Source organism: Dermacentor variabilis, chromosome 11 (assembly GCF_050947875.1).
Source record: "Dermacentor variabilis isolate Ectoservices chromosome 11, ASM5094787v1, whole genome shotgun sequence".
Taxonomy (NCBI): domain Eukaryota; kingdom Metazoa; phylum Arthropoda; class Arachnida; order Ixodida; family Ixodidae; genus Dermacentor; species Dermacentor variabilis.
This window is the reverse complement of record NC_134578.1, coordinates 73166881-73187078: the sequence shown is the minus strand read 5'-3', so window position 1 is coordinate 73187078 and position 20198 is coordinate 73166881. Positions and strand designations below refer to the sequence as shown.

The 20198-nt window shown below is 42.7% G+C and overlaps 1 protein-coding gene across 2 annotated transcripts in view; it reads left to right on the top strand.

The window, feature by feature from the left end:
* LOC142563560 (synaptotagmin-9-like) overlaps positions 1–16836 on the top strand; it is a 110048-nt gene extending 93212 nt beyond the window's left edge. For both annotated transcript variants that reach the window (XM_075674143.1, XM_075674144.1), the window contains 5 exons: positions 7819–7923; positions 8486–8704; positions 11186–11309; positions 12843–13014; positions 14825–16836. In XM_075674143.1, the coding sequence (XP_075530258.1) occupies positions 7819–7923; positions 8486–8704; positions 11186–11309; positions 12843–13014; positions 14825–15011 (807 nt within the window). In that variant the 3' untranslated portion in view covers positions 15012–16836. The remainder of the gene's footprint in view (positions 1–7818; positions 7924–8485; positions 8705–11185; positions 11310–12842; positions 13015–14824) is intronic.
* Positions 16837–20198: the final 3362 nt, after the last annotated feature.

Sequence of the window (20198 nt, the reverse complement as noted above, 5' to 3'; positions counted from 1 at the left end):
CTAATTTTCTATGTTGTGGACAAAGGGCCTTTTTAAGGGCTCCAAAATATTCCGGTAGTGGGCCAGTTGATTCAACCTTCATACTCGATATTTTTTTATCTTATCAATTCACTTAATTGTCCGCATTGTCAAGTTCTCTCGTTGCCACCATTCTGTTACTGGAATAATACATTACTCAACTCCATATCGTTCCCTTAATGGCATACATAAATGCGTGTTCGATTCAAATTGCTTCTATATTATTGTTGCGTGTAGAAAGTATTTATTTTAGGCGATAATATTTGCTACTTGGATCAACAGTGAATAAAAGATGCATTGAGCCGTATTTACAGCCAATATGTCTGCAAATATGTACCTGACACTTTCATTTTCATTTGTAAGTCTCTCGGAGGTTTGTATAGCTGTTTGGGAGGAGTGTTAGAGGCATTTTGTGAACTCCCCATAGACGAGAAATTACTTGCGCTTCATCGCCGCCCACTAACTAGGCCAAGGCGAGTTTTGTAGGTGCTTCTGCTTTCAAAACAAATGTCTGCGATAAAATGATGATGACGCGATGCAGCCGACGGCAGACTAAGAAGCGGTTGCTAATCAGACTAGCGGAATTTTTTGTTTTGTTCTATTTCAATGCACGCAGCAAGAACGAAATTGAGGCCGATTTATTTATCAATTGCGAGGTGCACAAAATATTGCAAAAGTCTTGCCTCTCGGTACAGCCTATTATGCATAGTATTCCAGCATTTAACACGTTTCCTTTATAAGTTTTCGCTTAAATTTTATTCACTGTGCATTAAACTACGGTTCTTTCACTGCCAATGTATTGTTTGAAGGCGACCAAGGCTACTAACGACACTGGCGCGGCTGGACAAATGATAAGAAAGAGATCAGCGTTGCGCGCTTATAAGTGGTGACGCCTGCCGAGTACGTTGGGCAACGCGCCGATGTTCTTTATAGCTCTTCGTTGCGAAATGACTATAGAGACGTTGCAGCCCGTTTCTTTATGGCGCATAGTCTTCTTTTGATCGTTCTTGCTCTGGCTAACCAGCACCATCAGCTAGTGTGACTGGTTAACCACCATTATCGTGTATTCCCAGAACCAAAATGACCAGGCTGTTGAAGCATGCATTGTTTTTCTAATAATGGACGTTCACTTCTTTATTTTTGTTGCATTCATTTTGTTTGTGTCTTAACAGTGACTGCATCCCTCCTATAAAGTAATAAGGATGGCAACGTTTCATCAAGTTTGACGAGGAATAAAACTTCAGGCCATTGAAGTGGGTATTCAACCATAAATAATTCCCTCGGGGGAGCATTGAATATGTTTTATTGCATGTACTTGTTTTCGCTTGCCTCAACAAATATAGAGAATATAAGCTGAAAGTATTTTTTTCTGCCTGTATGCACAACCAAACTTTTGGGGTTCTCTAAGCAAGTGGTCTAATGAATTCTGTGATGTAAGAAAAGAATTAGACAGTGGCTCGCGCACTGCCTTCTTATACAAACAACAGAAAACTATATTTAGTGCTTCCGCTTTCTATATTCGTATATTGACGCTAGAATGATGCAGAGATGTTAACTTGCTTCTCAGGAGAATCTTTTACGTTCTTATTGCTACCGTCGTGCTGTGACCGACACCCTTTCGTGGCAAAGGAGGACTTAGCAATCCCATTTCTCTGTAAAGACTTCTTAGGGAACTCCAAGCAGCACTAAGCTATTGCTTGTGAAGCACCAGCCTCTAAGGGGCATATCGTACCCGCGTGATTATCCTGCTGTCGACAATTCACTTGCCTATTCTTATTCTTCCATTGTATTTTTTTGACATGATGAGAACGAGAAGTTTGCGCACGAATGCGCCTTCGTCTGCTCCTTGTCTCAAGAAGTGTGACCGCATTAACTCGAAAATAATTCGAACATGAATATAGGTGGACCCTTATATATTGGATACACCGAGAAGTAAAGCGATAATAATTCGAGTATTGGTGCACATGTCTCTTGTTAGGAAAACTAAAGACATTGAACATAACGCACCGTTGTTTAACTTAAGCTCGGATATTAAATGTCGCTTATCGATGCCACAACCTGCATACTCGTCGTAACTATCAAAGAAGTCGTCCTCATCGAATGCTTCGCAGGCCTACTCGGCAGCCCAAACGACGATGTCCTTGGTACCGTCGATTGCATTGGATATGCAACATTTCTTGAAGCCAGTCTGAATAATCTCCGTTGAAAGATTTGGCGGGCGCAATGGTGGGGACATGATTAACTAGTAGTTTTGCCTGCTTAGTTCACAAATATAGGTCGACAATTTTTCCTCAAGAATATAAGTCGATGGCTGAATTGGGTTGACACTTCCGGAAAAAAAAAGTGTGAATTATATTCGAATGAATGCGCAGTTTCTTTTTCCACATGTCGTGCTACACACTATCATAGCCTTGCATACATGCAATACATCCACAATCTATACTGTACGCGCAGAACATAAACTTATAGCACACATATACAGTACATAATTAACACTTATATTGTGCACGTGTCTATAGCATGAGCTTTTCTACGCACCGCTGTAAATGACAAAATGCAATTAAACTCTCAATAAGTTATCACTGAACGTATCCTTGGGCTGCCACAAAACCTGCACATCATATGCTTTATGCAAGGCTAAAAAAATGGAATGAGCCAAGCACGTTTCATTCCTTAACTATTCTATATTTAGGGCTACTCTGTATTAACTGCTCTGTCTTAACTAGCGTGCAGACAGCGTCTCACACGCTCTGTTGCGCTATTGAGGTGCAGTTCTCGGCAAGTTGAGCTACGGTTTTGCACTTAGCGCTTCCAGTGCTCGCACGTGTTGCCGTGTGGTGGCTTGCATGAACATCTGGCAAGAAGAATAATAAGGAATTTAAAAACGCGTTCTTGCATGGACTAGGCATTGTCCATGGAACATTATTTATGGCCGCATTTCATAATTCGTTAATATTTTCGTTATTAAATTTCTTGCAAGCCGCCCCTGATTGCCACACCTGCAGTGCTAGTCCGAAAATGTCGTATAGCACGCGGGAAACATGTTTTTTTAGAATCTTTTATCGCAGTGCATTGAAGCAATAAATTTGTTGCTAGATTAGGAAGCAATCACTGAAAATGAGAACAAATAAATGTTTTTTTGTAATGCATTTCAGTACTCGTTCGTTGTTTATCATTTATCTGGAGAAATACGACAAGACGGAAAAAGTCACGTCGCCTTTTGTGGTACAGGGTTGTGCTTCTCGTATAGAACGCACGAATTCGAGAACTGCGTGTTTCAGTATGCATGTGCGACGGTGCGATGGTGTTTTCCGGTTCGAATTGCGTTGTGATGTCGAAATAATGTGACCAGCATTGCCTTTTACAAACATACATGCACATACACACGCACTCGTGCGCATACATACATACATACATACATACATACATACATACATACATACATACATACATACATACATACATACATACATACATACATACATACATACATACATACATACATACATACATACATACATACATACATACATACATACATACATACATACATACATACATACATACATACATACATACATACATACATACATACATACATACATACATACATACATACATACATACATACATACATACATACCAGTGGCATAGCCAGAAATTTCGTTTGGGGGGTGGGCTCGCTTTGCAGCTCGGCCTCCTCCTTATAAAATTTTTCGAGGGATCAAATACAATAAACATGAATAATAACTGCGTTACCATTGCCAAAGATGCTGCAAACAAATTCTTGAACGCTACGCACTGTCAAGAGAAGTAAAATGTGTATTTTTGCATAAAAGAATATACTCGCATGTCTCAAAAAAATTGTTCCCGATATAACTGATATCGGCGCTTCCATGTTTTCTGTATATTTATTAAGTAAAGCAAATACCACACAAAATTTAGAACTATATCAGTTTGAAACCAGCAAAGGAGTGCATGCTGCTGATATGAAAAATATAAAGGCCATAATATGAACAAGTTGAAGACAAATATTTTATTAAAACTTCGTTAGCCTCCCTGCCTTTCTATCATTTGCATCTCTCTCTCTCTCTCTCTCTCTCTCTCTCTCTCTGTCATTGAAGAACCTTTTTTACGTTTTTCTGCATATGCAACGACCAGAGAAAAACCTTAATGACGCTGTCTTTTGTTAGAACTTATTTTGCAGGAACAGCTGTCGCCGGTCGTGTATTTTGAGTAATTGCACCGAAATTACAGTCGCAACAGAGAGCACATGTAAAAAGCAGGGGTTCTGCAAAATATACAAGGGCGAGTCTAATGAAAGTGAGCCAATTCGAATGTATGACAAACGGGGTACTTTATTTAAAAGTAGTCTCCCTGAGCGTTTAGGCATTTGTCCCACTGACTAACGAGTCGCGTGATTCCTGTCTCATAAATCTCCTTGGGTTTCTGCTCCGAAAAGTTTGTAACTGACTCTTTCAAGCCATCGTCCGGCACGAATCTGGTTTCCCTGAGCTGTTTTTTCAAATGCTCCAAAATGTGTAAGTCGCAAGGCGACAGGTCTGGGCTCTACGGCGGATGTTGCAGCGTTTCCACTTGAACTTTGTCAGTTTTGTGTTAACCACATCAGCGACGTGGGGACGCGTATGCTCGTTAAGCAAGATGATCACATTCATCAATTTTCCACGTAGTTTGTTCTTGATTGCGATACGCAACCGCTCCGACGTTTCACAATATCAGGATAGTTTCACAAGGTTTAGCAAATTTGATGTCTGACTCCCGGTGCATGAGCATTGCCGCGAAATCCAGCCCGATTTCGCAAAGTTCGCGTTAAAGTGTCTTTTCGAGCACAAAAAGGACATTCTAGACAAATAGAGCATGATACATACATACATACATACATACATACATACATACATACATACATACATACATACATACACGCATACATACATGCATGCATGCATGCATGCATGCATGCATACATACATACATACATACATACATACATACATACATACATACATACATACATACATACATACATACATACATACATACATACACACATACACACGCACGCACGCACGCACACGCATACTCACGTTTACATACACAAATACATGTGGTGGCTTAAAAATGTCAACTCAACACTGGAAAGTTATGTTCACTCAGGTTTAATAGGATAGCTCAATGTCAGCAACATTCTTCGCAGCACGGTAAAGTGGATTTTTGGGGTTAGAAGTCCCATGAGCTGTCGATATGAATATGGTGACGAGAAGAGTCACGCTCACGAATATCAACTCCCCATGTCACGGTTGTTTCATATAAACTTCCCCTATCGCATCGCTTCAGTCATTCCAATTTTCCACAACACCGCGAAGTCTAATTGCGAAATCGTGCTGCTAAGCAAAAAAGAAAAAAATTGTCTCGTCATGCGCCTTCGCTTCAGCGTTTTGTGTTGCATTTTTCTACGAACTCACTCTGAAGCCATACCAACATGTCCTTCCTGTCCCGTATATTAATATAACACAATTAAAGTAACTGTCTTACGTGCGCAATAAAAGATATCATTATGAAGCATGCTCTAGAGGGGGACTCCAAGATGATTCGCACCACTTGCAGTTCTTTAAGGCGCACCTATACATATAAGTATCCGACCGTGTTTGCATTTCGCCTCCATCAAATGGGGCTGCCGGGCACAGCATTGAACCCGCGACCTCGTGCTTAGCAGCGTGAAGTCTTAGCCACAAAGCGACAGCGGCGATGATATTTTACCGTAACCACCTCGGCCCCTTGGTACTTAATTTTGGGTACCATGCTTTTATTTTATTACAAAAGATTCAGAAGCGATTACGTAAAATATTCACCCACATGTTAACATTGGGCGCATGCGGAACATTATGTTAGTGGAAGTAATTGAGGTACGTAATTGCTCTAACATATTGCGAAAATTGGGAGCACTTTCTCCTAGGATGTTGTTTCATCGGATAATCTAAAAAGCAACCATGAAGAGCATTTCGAATAGCGCGAGGTGGCATGAAAACCCACGATACATCATGAACATGACAGCCTGCCACGCGATCTCACACTTCCATCTCTGCGCTTGAGCCAATAAATGTTGCTTTTACGACAGGGACCATTAGGCGACGGCTAATTTCTCCATGCTACATAACGGTTGTGCCTGAAGCACCTAATTATGGCATTTATGCAAAAAAGGCGTTTTCATTTAGTGACGTGATATTCTGTGCAATAAGGGCTGACTTCAAAAGCACTTACGTCCTTCAGCTGTATTCGGATGAGAGTGGGACAAAGACAATGTAACCGACTACCCAGAAAATGGAAAAGAAAGTTTGTGAATGAACATGAAAAAGAAAAGGTCGCACGGGAGCGGCAAGGGCGTTGGCCCAGCAGTGGATGCATATTTATGGCTCCAAATTTGGAGCATTATTCCAGATTCGCTGTTTCTAGAAAAAAATATAATAACAAACCTTCGCGAGCAACGTGGTTTCATCGTCGATCGGCTCGTAGAAAAACATATATATATATATGTGCGAGAAAATGTTGCGCAAGGACATTTACGAAGCGATGACCCTTAATGGCCAACTTCTTTGCAAGTTTGGTTAAGCAGTCTTACGTGGCCCGTTTCATAGATTTCTGCCAAGTCTCTTGCAATCAGCGGCCTTTTACGAACAATGACTTCAGCCCGAGAAATTGCCTTTGGAACAATGGGTTAGATTGCTCTCTAAACTGTGCAGATGCTCGGAACCTAGCCAGACGCCAAGAAAATATCAGTCAGTACTGACGTGGAGGTATGGCCTACTGTACAGATGATCTAATTTAAGCAGTGTAAGCGGTCGTAGATAACAGGAGAACGTGAGATGTTCGCTGTCCTCCTTGCGTTAAAACATTGCAAAAGGTCAAAAAAAGCGCCCTAACCACATTTCGGTTGCGATAAAATTAGATAGCCGCAACAAAATGGCCGTTACCTCGCCATAATGGCATGAGAAAACTATATTTTGCATGTATAGTTTTTAGCCGTGTATTGTTTCTGTTGTTGCATACAAGAGCACAAAGTTTCCAGACCTAGCACTCCCTGCGTCGTAGACTTGGTCATAGATAACAAGACAGCGGTCACTATCCGATGTGCGTTGACCTACCACTATTGCAATGGATAGCCGAAAATTAACCCTTGATAGTTATGCCGCTTTGCTGCGCACTTCTTGGATTGTGTATTTTGAGCTTTCAACGTGGTATCTCGCTTACGGGCTTATGGGGTTGGGGGCGGAAAATAGAAAATGCCCCCTGCTCATTATTTCTTTCTTTGAAGCAAATAACAGCGCAAGTCAATGCTTGTCGAACGGTTTTGGAGGAGAGAAGAAGGGGGAGGGGTGATTGCATTTTGCAAGCAACCATTACATGTTTCGTGGCCAGCCTGCAGCAGCAGTTATCGTTTTTCTTTCTGTCTTTTTTTAAGTCCAACGGCACTAACAGGTCGGTGACACAAATACCCACTGCCTGCAGCAGCGCGCGCATGAAATCACATATGAACTCAAAATCAAAAGATGTCTGAGACATCCCTGCTTGACGTTAAACGTGAGATAAGTTCAAGAAATGCAGTACTTCCGTAATGCCAGCAGTGTTTCTTTCGCCATTCCTACTGAAGCCTTTGCAGTGCAGTTCCACAAAACAAGTTTTTGTACTTTAAATATTGGGCGCCACTTGCACATATTTTTATGTGAGAACTGCCCGGTATTCCCGTTGTGATGACGACTCTCTCGTTTACGTTTCTTCCTGCAGATACTGCAGGCCAAGGACCTTCCTTCCAAGGACTTCCTTGGCTCTTCCGATCCTTACATTAAGCTTTACCTGCTCCCGGAACGCCGCAAGAAATTTCAGACTCGAGTAAGTGCCCCCTTTGTCGTTTCATCGGCGATTTGAATGCTTTGTTTTGTTAGTTGTTTAATGCTAGTAGCAGTCTGTTGTAATAAAACAGTTGTAACATCAAGTCGGCAAGTGCCGCCAAGTTGGCTGTCCACGTAAAAGTGGCCTAGCTTGCACGTCGCCGTTTGCTGTTCTAACCTTCAACAGCCGATGGTATTTATGGTGTCAGCATAATGACGTCATTTTGACTTACGAGAACGCTACACGTCTTTCTCCTAGCAGTTGCTACAAAAACGATCGCAGGTATCATTGCGTACTGGTAAAATTGTTTCAATGTTAAAAATCTCGGCTGATAAATACCAATTTGTCATTCCGTTTCTCAATGTTATATTCTTTCCATCGCGTTTTGCAGACGTATAAGACAGCGTTTTTTGGTTTTTCTTCAGGAATGTTTTTTTTTTCGATTGGCTTCTAGAAAGCGACGTTGGCCGAGGAAACGAGAACACTATCTCGTTTCCTCTGCAAGAATAGACATCTAGTTTGCGTGGCAAAATCTAACCTGGGTGATTTGATCTTTGATTAGGTTCACCGCAAGAACCTGAACCCTGTGTTCAACGAGTCCTTCGTGTTCGCCATGACAATGGAAGAGCTCCGCAACAGGACGCTGCAGTTCTCGGTGTACGATTTCGACCGCTTCTCGCGGAACGACCTCATCGGTCACGTCATCGTCAAGCACCTCCACGAGCTATGCGACCCTGCTCACGAAATGGAGTACACCATGGATATAGTGGGCGTGCCCCAGGTAAGCACTGATTTAATCCATGCTGTTTACTTTAAATAAAATATTCATGCCGGATGAGGGGATACTTCGCTTTACTTCACAGAGGGTCACAAAAGACACTAAAAATGGAATGCTAGCCGAATAATTTTGACAAACTGATGTTTTTTTGAAAGAGAACTTGCATGCAAGTAATCGGGTGTGAGCGTGTTTGTCCTCAACGATGGAGTGTCGTCTATCCCAGGAGTCAAACCAGTGATCTTCAGTTCAGTAGCAAAAGCAAGGAAGCGATATCTTCACGTCAGTCAATCCTGCTAACGCCACGCTCAAAGCAAATCTCAAATCTGGCAGCCTGCCGCAAAGGCTAACTGCCACATTGCGTTATATTTAAGCTTTTGTCCAGCAATTTCTGCGGCAGAGGGGACTGTTGTTTGTTTAAGTTTTCAAGTAATTAACGTGTGAGACAAATTATGTACAGTCTCGGCAAAATTTTATACGTGATGGCCTCATAAGGGAGGTTCGTGACTCCTAAATTCCACTATTTTTACGTGGGGTAACACGGTGAGCAAGCTTTTTCTGTCAGCGTGGTAAAATGTTTCTGAGTTTTTGTTTCTAGACATCGCGCAGAGAGAATCTCCAAGGTCTCCCACCGACACTGTTGCAGTTCAGTTAAAAACAGCGAAGGTAGACAAGCGAATACGGGTTCACACATGAGGGCAATGTAGACAACTTTGATTACTTAAGCGTGGTGCGTTGTTGAATGAAATTCCGTCGAATGGCCGCCTAATCAATTGCATTGATTAGTTTGGTTGCAGTTTTCAATAGAAAACTGAGTGATGAAGGGAATTCAATACCTGAATGCGAAGAGCATTTCAGGCAACAAGCTTATTAGTGCAGGTAATAAATGGATGTATAAAACGGGGCAGCAGCGTCATTTCGATGACAGGTATGATATTTTCAACCGTTCACAAATGGCACACTTAGTGATGTTGCAATGATAAATCGCATGTCACCGTGGGCAAACCTGCGTGCAACCCGATTCTAATGCTCTAACACAATCAGCAAGTCAGAACCTGACTGTTGAACCCAAATACTGAAGCTGTTGTGGCAGTTGTAGGGAGGAAAATTCCTGCCATCTGTACTGCCATATTGAGGAAGCCACTTCCGATGCACCAGGGCCATCTTCTAGATTTAGCCCTTTTATCTGTGTTCGCCAGTCCTGAAAACGGGCTTAGTGTCCGAACCCACGCGTAAATAGCTCTAAATTTGCTTTCGACGGCAAGAAATCTCAGTTAGTTTTCATTGCTCTACGACATGCATCTGTAAAGTGGAATTCTGGCCGAATAATTTTGACAAGCTGATGTTTGATCTACGGTGATCTGCACTGAAGTTCATATTTTGTGCACGTCTTTATTTTTGAACTCCTGTTTCACTTCGCATTGAACAGTAAAAAGCCTCACGGAAATGGCTGGTGCTGTTAAGTATGTGTACCTTCTTTGATACGGCCAAAAACCAGTTCTTTATTTTTCCCTTTTTTCTCCGTAGCAGCACTCTTTCGTTCACATGCCTTCAGGCCTTACGAGCGCTGTTCTAGAAAGAAAAAAAGCTAAATGAAAGGAATGAGCGTGTACGACACATTCGCGCAGCGAAGAGGCAGCGCTGGTCCGGCCGCGTCTTTATTAATGCTAATTATTTATGTCAGACACGCCCAGCGCGTTCTCCACGGTACCAGCGTATTCGTTCATCGTGCTTCTATCGAGAAGTACAGACATAGTAAAAAGAAGAAAAAAGAACCTGCCGCTCCTTTCTGGCCTGTCGTCATCTCACGCGGCCTGCAGAGAAGTCGGATACATTATGAGAGCAAAATGACCTTCCTCGATCATGGGCTGGGTGTGATGCTTTATTTCATCTGAAAGCTTTCACGTCGCTTGCGCAGGCCATTTGCGTAGCACGCAGCTAATTATATTCACTCGTGGCAAGCTCAGCAGCAGGCGGAGACGACGAATAAATTACATTTAGTAAGTGGAGGCTGTATCTGCAGTCAAACATGTGTTTGCGTGGCAAACAATGTGTCCCTCTACCGGCTACAGTCATGTGCTACCTGACGCTAAAGGTCCCAGACACGATCGTGTAGCACAGAATCATGTTAGCCCACAAACCATTGAGAGTGAGCCCGTCCCTGTTTTGTAAGATTATAGATCACCGCATGAATAGTATATATATATATATATATATATATATATATATTGTTCAAAGATAAGCGTTTTTTGTGCAATCCAGGTTGAAAAAAAAAGTTTCGGTGCATTTCTAACTCACGCAGACTTTTAATAAAGACCTCCTCATGGTTATCCGTTTGATCATAAAGCCGTACCACCTATTTTATTACAGTACTAAGACTGTCACACACAAACTCGTGAAGCGCCTACAAATAAGCGTTGGGCGCCCTATGAGGTGCGTTCCTTAAATAATCTTAGCTGAGTGCTTCTCCCACGTTACGCTATGCAGGAAAAAATGGACAAGCTGGGAGAGGTGATGCTCTCACTGTGCTATCTCCCAACCGCCGGACGACTGACAGTCACTGTCATCAAAGCCAGGCACCTGAAGCCCATGGACATCAGCGGGTCCTCTGGTACGTGCCTTTGGCGAAAGATAAAAGCAATTACAGCGTATTATATCTGGAGTGCCTGCAAGTCTAGGTACTGTGATAAGGGTGACTTGTATCCGTTGCTTCAGTTGTAGCCACGTGCATTCGTGCCCGTTGGGACCGCGTGGCATGTGACACAATAATGCGACTTTCACAACCCGCATGGTCTCGTTAGGTGCGATTATACTTCTCGAAGTCCCGTTCATTTCCATGTCGTACACCCGATAGAACGAACGATGCAGCTAAATGGCGGCTTCAACCCTGCTGGGGAAAGGGGTGAGCAGAAGGTAAATGGTGCTAAGTATGACTCACAAGGAAGCTTCATATCTCCAAGTTCATGGTGAGCACTCTTTTTCTTTAAATAAGTTGTCCAGCACGCCCTTCGTGCTCCATATGCATTCTTGACATGGAGGTGAACCTTTCAAATCGCATTTCCAAACATTTGAGAGCCTCGATAGCTGTCCTATTCATAAATTCCGTATGACACACGTTTAGAGCAGCGGCATGTCTTTAACCGTTGCGCCATACTGCACCTCGTTTCTGTACAGCTGCTTGTAGTACTTCAGAAAAATACGGGTTTCAAGAATCACCTTGATTCCCGCTGCGACTGCATTTTACAGATGTCTCTCTCTCTCTCTCTCTGTGTGTGTGTGTGTGTTTGTGCGTGCGTGCGTGTGTGCATTTCTCTGTATTTCTTTCTTTCTTTTGCCATACATTAAAGCTGGAGCAACAGCCATGCCTGTTACTAATATGACTTCTCGAATTATCTTCAAACGTTTTGTTTATCCCTCACTCTTTCTCCGTGTAAATTTTGCCATTATCACTGATTTTACAGAAAATTTGAAATGCTTAATTACTAGAGACGAGGACAAGATCTCAGGAAAGCTTGCTTCCTTTCCTCAGCAGGAAAAATATGACTATCCTACTTTGATTTGCTCCCGTGCTTCAACCCCACAAAGCCCGAACATCATTCCACATCAAAGAAACTTTTTTAAAATTTATTCATATTTGTTGCTGGCCATGGAGAGTATGCTAGTAACGTCATTATTGTTCGAAGTTGGACGAGTTGGTCATTAATTATCAAACACTGTGGGTGATGCAGTGCACTGACTAGGACAAAACGGAGAGAAACGCATCGATGTGTCATGCTTCCTCGTGTTCTCGTTGTCCTGTTGAGTGCACTACTTCACCCACAGGGTATCATGAAGGAAAGTATATTGGCACAAAGAAAACAGTGAAATTCTAATTCATTAAAAATATTTGGTACTTTCATTACTTCCTCAGTAATTAGTTTTATGAACTATAAACGCTAGTATGGGCACTGCATTGAGTTTTCGACCCATAGGTCAGTGTTTTTAAGCATCGAATTCAGCATATCAAAAATGATACGTTGGGTTTTCTGGGGTCGATCACTTCACTTGCGACTGTGGCCTACAGTTAGAGCGTAACGTTGCTGTGCTGAAGCCCGAAAGTGAATTTACCATGACTCCTCTCGCTTTTCGCTGTGATCTGGTGCAGACCCCTACATCAAGGTGATTCTTGTCTGCGAGGGCAAAAGGATCAAGAAAAAGAAAACAAGCGTCAAGAAATCCACCCTCAACCCGGTGTTCAACGAGGCCCTCGTCTTTGATGTACCACCGGAGAACGTCGACGACGTAAACCTTGCTATCAAAGTGGTTGACTATGACAGGTACGCTCGATGCCTATGGGCGGTTATGGTGTAGCGCTACTAAGCATGAGGTGGAGGTATTAGAACACTGCCGTGGCGACTGCATTTTGATGGAGGCGAAATGCAGAAACGCCCGTGGTTCCGTGCGCTGGGGCACTTAAGGACCCCTGGTGGTGAAAATTATTTCGGACTCCCCACTACGGCGTGCCTCGTAATCAAATCGTGGTTTTGGCACGTAAAATCCCGAAATTCAATTAATTCTTCTAGCTGGGCTGTGCGTTCTGTCTCCATGGCGTCTTTCGCTGACTGTCGCGTGGCTTTCGTCTTCTAGCTCGGCAGCGTCCATATAAACCAGTACACAGTATGGCTCGGTGCGGTGTGGTGTGGTGGGGTGTGCCATTGCGAACACGCACTACACCCATTTTAAGGTTGGGCCTAATATGCTTTGCCGGTAGCCATTTCATGCTTACATCTACTGTCGATTACTCGAGAGCCAGCAATTTTTTTCATCTTCTTTCACATCCATAGATTTATAATTTCTTTAATTGAAAGATTAGGTACATGAAAATTTGCCTATGCTGTCATAGGTGTCTGTTTGTTGGCTTCTTATGGTATGACCAATCAAAATCGGGCCCTCAGTTTCCTTTTTCCTCGTTCTGGAAAAATGTAGATTCTTTTGTGAGTTATGGGTGATTGGTTCACCATCACGTCTGATCAATGAGCCTGAAATTGATTATTTCAGTTCTTATTTGCTCTTGAACTATGTTCACAAGCTCAAACAGTTGTTCAGATTACATCATTAGCACATGTTGAACACTACAGCCAGTTGTCACACATTTTTTTAGCCTCGCGAGTAAAACAGTTTAACCTCGCCTGCTTATGATGAATTCGAGGTGACTTCTCTGTAAACCTGCTGGTCGGCAGGAGTGTGTCAGCAGAGGACGTTCTCATCAGCACGTAGTGTGATGAGAACGTCTATCTATAGCTATTGCGTAGATTCGCTGCTCTCATCACTAAAATTGCACATCTATTGCATGTAAATACATTAGTCTCTCTGCGCCTTAGAACATCCTTAACATGGCGGACATTAAAGCAAAAGCGAACATTGCAATAGTTCCATCAGTGTATTGAACAATTCAAGCTTCTCGCCCCATCCATACTCTTCATGGCTTAACTCTATATGGAAATTTGCTCCATATTGTTTATGTGAATCATTAATAAGAGCTAAATTGAACCAGGATAATATATTCGAGTAAAGACTCGATACAATGGAGGTTCATCAAAAGTGGTCCCGCGAGTATTCATTTGTCAAATAAAAATTTTTTGCCAGCTGACTTTGTTCAGCTTAAAATTATAATACACATGGTAGTTCTATGTCACGGATAGTTTAGTTCAGGGCTGCAGCTATTACGATTCATTATTGCCAAGCGTCCGATAACGTTGGAGCTATCTGTTGTACTGTGTGGTGTGGTTCATTCGTCATCCAGAATTGTCTGCTTTAGTTCTCTTCCAATATTTTGCATGTTTCTTTTTTTCTGCTGCTGGAAAAGTGTTAGCTCACATTCGTACACACATCATTTCATACTGTGTGTTACGCACCATCAGCATTCTCATATTAGAAAAACCTCTCTAACCTCCGTTTCTGGCCTGCTTAGATTTCTTGCTTGCTAAACTTAATGTTTTTTTTTCCCACGCAAAGTGCACGACACCGTGTCATCCTAATCGCAGCTTAGGCTTCTAAAGCACCTATTAGCTAAATATGCCCTTAAACGTACACAACAGTAAGAACGCACGAGAAGGCTAGCCTGCAAAAACCCTTCCGCTGTTGCAGGGTTGGACCAAACGAGCTCATGGGATGCTGCGCCGTTGGACAGTTGGCTACTGGCGTTGGACGGGACCATTGGCTCGCCGTCATGGACAACCCACGGAAACCGACTGCGCAGTGGTACCCTCTAATAGACAGCCTCCCGGCCGAGCTGGACCCACCGCGAACACCGTCAGTGACCTGTCTAAAGTGAAGAGTTTGTGGGATCACCCGCTGGAATACAGAAAGGGCTGCCGCTGGCAATGCTGAGTGCTGTGTCAGCCTTGCTTCTTGAAGGATTCCGCATAGCGGCATTGTGCGGGAAAGAGTAGGCTTCAGTCGCTCCAAAAAAGTGCTGATCATTTCTCCACGTATGGCTTGTGTAAAAATGGCTTTCCGAGCTGGTTCTGTGCTGAACACAGATTAACCGGCCGTCGGAAGACTGGACACTTTTGGCGCCGCTGTGCTGACGGGCTGCCACGCCCATTCTAAGATCGCTAAACGCGGTGCACAAGTATAAATTCATTGGGAGTGAGAACACCACGTTATTTCTGATAGCTCAGCTGCAAGCGTTGGTGATCTGTGGCCATCAGAACGAATTCGTCGTAAGGACATTCTTTTGCGCCACGTTTGAAAGCATTTATCCAGGTTTTGAGCGTTTTGCTCTGTAGCCGGAAACAAGTAACTCTAACCAAGGTTCCTAAGCGGAAGGAACCGATATGAGTGAGCTGTATTGTGTACGTTGTGATGCGAGTTTCAAGAGCTCATGAAAACGCATTTGGCCAACGAGCGGTGTGGCATAATGTCTGGGAGTTATTCTTATACCAATGAAATGTATGTTATCGTTCTTTCTGTGTGACTCATACTTCTGTGAGTTGCCTTGAGTGGAATTGACGAATTCCTCCAGTAAAACGCGCTTGTAGCAAACCATTGGCAGCCACATCAAGGGCTGCTACACCTTTGCGCTTAGACGCGCACGTGACAACAGCAGAACCTCTCAACCACTCTTGTCTTAAGAGCATGCTGAACATTTTCTTTTTCACCCTCCAAAATTGAAGGCTACGCTATTTATGCCGAATAAACTCCTCATTAGAACAACACGTAGTGTGTGACTCTCAAATAGTGAGAATGATATTGGACAGCCTATGTCTGGCACAAATTATGAAAACTGGTCCAACAGAGTTCCTTACTAGCATGCTTCCAATGGATTATGTCATGCCACGTATGTACAGTCGTGTCACGAAGCACTTCAGAAAAGGATTTGAGTGGCGCTCTTCTTTCCTGTAGAACGATGTGTTTAGGTACGAGCAGTACCGTTAATGCGCGCTGAATATACCTAAGGCCTGCCTATCAATAGCTTTACCAATAACTGTACAACTTGTGATATGTAAGCGCCTAAACACATGTGGTATTTATTGTAGTTGTTTCAGGCATGTCAGACACTATTTGTTCGTTGTATATCTCGCTACCATGTAAGATAAAAACCACCACTGACCGTTCTGGAAGTGAACAGATGTCGTGCTGCAGAAGTGTCTCATCTTCACCTACAATCATAACCTGATCTAAGATTGAAAATGCCACATTCTATTGGCTCCTACATGTCGCGATTTCTGATAGTGCAACTAGCACTTTTTTATAACGCACAAAATTGAGTGTTGCCATACAGTATTTTGCCTCTTGATACGTATGTGGAAAGAAAATGCGGTCAAGGCAAAGTAACAAACAGTAATAGTTTTCGGTGTTAATTTGCAAGTAGTACTTCGCTGAATATGGTGTATCCACAGAATGAGAATATTTCCATTCTAATACAGGTTTCTAGTAGGCAGTCTATTTGGTATGTTCTTAGTGAATTGCACGTGGTAGACGAAAGTACGAAGCTATCGCCAAATATGTTGCAACAGAACTGCTTGTTGGTCTAGTTGGTGCTTGCTAAAAGACAAGTTTTTTGCCGCAAGTTAAAAGACACAAAAGAAAGACACATAAAGACAACATGGGCGCCAAATACTTCCCTGCACTACACGTAATCAAAGCATCTTGCAAGTTATCATAGGGGCTCTTTGTCCATGCCAAGGGTGGTAAATAAAACTTATAGGTTGAAGATGCTCTTTCTCCCAGCTCATTTTCATCGGTACCTTGATGAACCGGCAGTTCATCAAAGTACAATGTGTTAACTCATATGCACAATGTGTTAATTAGGATTGTTACAATCACGCTGATTAGTCACCCCCACAACCGCACGTAATGCGACAAGGAAAGAAGTATCTATCAGGGCATTTTCTAATCATCTTCAGGTGGTGTTTTACTAGTTTCACGTGTGCGGCCAGTGTGTTCTTCATGAAAACTTGTAATTTCACCTATTATTTTTTACCACATTTGGAAGCACTGTATAAAATGCCGAATGAGACTCTCAGGATCCACGGGAGCAAGGTTTTCCAGTGGCAGAGCCGCCTGACTTTATTGGCACAGACGTCAATGCTCATGCCACGATTACAGTACTTTTTATAGCACACCTCTAAGTCGCCAGTTTCTGCAGTGTGTGTCGCAGTCGGCGTTGTCCATCGTAACCGACCGAACGAGAACAATGGAGGATGAAAGCGAACACGCAGCGCAGCTATAGAGAAGACGGCGATAGCGAAGAAAGCGCGAGAAGTAAAGCGGAGGAGAAGGATATGGTGAAAGTGTGAGAAGAAAAGCGTAGTGCCGTGCAAGACGGGCTCAGTGGCGACGATGGCTACGAGATGGCGCCAGAGTAGGGCGAGTCGCCTGTGCGGGAACAAAGCGCTGCGTGAGCGGTGGTATGTCTGCGGCGGCTGCTGTGAGTCGCGCCCGCGCGTCATCCACGCGGTGCCTCTCGTGATCTCCCGCTTCGAGAGGCAGTCGCGCCTTACTTGGCTCCGTATGCAACGTGACGCACGAGACAGATTATCCGCGCTAGCCAATACAACGCGAAATGAAAACACGCATAGAGCTGCGCTCAAATTTTGCATCAGGGACTATAGTAACAGTCAGTGATTTTATGTTATTGCGCCCGTGTTAGCGCTTGGGTTACTGGTACCTGCAGTGTGACTAATTCGCAATCTGTGCAGACGGAGATATGCGACCAGCTATCGAACGTAAATTATGTAAGAAAAGTACCTGCATAAGTATTAAATATGCGTGCGGATTCATATAACTTTCAGAAGACACGAAAGTGGCAGAGTCATTCTAGAGTTTGTGCCGAGAAATCAGGATACGGCATTTTACAAAAAACGTAGGGATAATCGCAGTCCATGAGCGCATAAAGCGCATTCTTTGGACTAAATGTCAATAAATATGCTTCACACCGTATCTCACATCATTCTGTACTCATGTGAATGTAAAGCGAGTGGATTTATACCATACGTTCCACAATCAAGAGTATTGCTTAATCCTGCTCCGTGTCTCGCGTGGCCAGCGAGATGTTCACTTCCTGAAATATGTCGCTATGGTGTTCGCCCAAGTGTACGTATGTACATAATTTTGTTTGTATTCAGGGGAAAGGGCGCGTCCGTGCATCTAACTGACCTCCAGCTACCGCTTTGTAGGGACGTTTATCTCTTAGAGTTTGTATATTGTTTCTACCTCGCCCGGCAATACTGCAACTGTTTTTAGATGTCTGACGTAGCACATAGACGTAGTTCCACCAACCCTCAAATTATCATTTTCGTTGTTTAGATGTCGTGTGAGTGTTCTCACTAGTTATTTCTAATTTCCCGTAGACATTGTATACCTTACACCTTCAAGTTGAAATTAAGCAATGAGCAAATCGATGTGGCACTAGCATTCTTGCAACTGAACATTCGCTAGGCACGTGCACTTGTACATTACTTACACTTATTCTGTTCGGTGTGAATATTTCACTTCTCGCTTTAAAATATATTTCTTGCAGTTAGATTCAAATGTCAACCGCCGCAAATGGGTCAACTTGTCGTCTTGTTAAATTAAATCTTCATTATGTTAGGACTATTACGCTTTCCTGTAGGTTTCATGCTTAGGGTTAAGTTCAACTTGCTTATCAAGTAACGGTTTCCTGACCATACATACAGATGCCATAGTTTAGGTTTACAAATGCAAAAGCACATATTCAGGTATTCGGTATTTATTATTCCTTATCTGTTCTGATAGACATTTGGAAGCTCTCGCGCATCAGTGAATCTCGAAGATCTAGCAAAAAGATAGCTTTTCGATAAATAATAGCGTTGTCATGCAGAATGAAGCAAACAAAATTCGAGAGGACAGAAAATAAAATAGGATAATATAATGTGGTATCTGACTCTGTACAAAAATTTTTAAGTTTCCTACACTCCCTTTCTTTCCGACTATCGCAAGTCTTTAAAAGTTAGAAATGGATTCCTTTTAGCCGTTGCCGAAAGCTTAGATTGTATTTTTTTCTTATGGTGCAATCATTACCAATCAATGGCGTTGTAATTGCTAGACGCAGATTTAGGACTGTGAAAATCGCTTTGCATAGTGCGACCTATATGAAAGCACGTAGATTATTTGAATGTTCTAAAGACAGAACAGCTTTTTGCGTACCTATTTACTTCTCTAATTACAGCAGTGTCCTGCTTGAGCATTGGAAATTTAAACAACTTTGCGTGCGGAGTGTTAGTCACTGTTGATATATTGTGGAAACACAGTTTTTATAATGGCATGAAGCTTTTCGCCCTCTTGAAGAATGTAGGTTGCCCTCTTCATTAACACGCAACACCTATACAGTGTTGATATAATTGACACCAACAAGAGATGCTTGCGACCGTGGTTTACAGAATAATGGATCGTTATGGTATTGTCATGGAATGGTCACGCTTTGTAGCGTAGTCCTGACAGTCCAGAGGAGTCCTGACAGTCCAGAGGAGGACCAGAGAGTTGTTGTGAATATGTGCTCATCACGAAAACCAATTCCTTTTATCTAATGTATAAGTACCTCTGTCTACAAAGTCCTCTAGCTGCCATAGACTGGGACACTTGATAGTGTGTGCGGGGAACAAATCCATCTCCTATATACTTCGTTTCCCTTACGATAAGCAAGGATACAAACAGTTGTGTACGGTGTTGTCTGAAACTTTCTTGTAGGATATTTATATGCCCAAACACTGGCATATAAGTTCGAAGCTTTCAGCCATGATGCATCCAATGGCCAACAAGTAAGAGCCTTAACTCCTCACTGTGTACGCCTATATTTACTTACAAGAAAAGTATTTTTAGCATGACGACACGAGCTTCTACTTTATTATCATATTCAACCTGCTCATCGTGAAATAGTACTTCCGATAGAACTCAGTGGTCTCTGGGTGCTTTCAGAGGTTTCAAAAGTATTACACTGATAAGGATTTTCGACGAACAGAGGAATCTGCAGTACATTTTTCCTTCTTATGCGGTG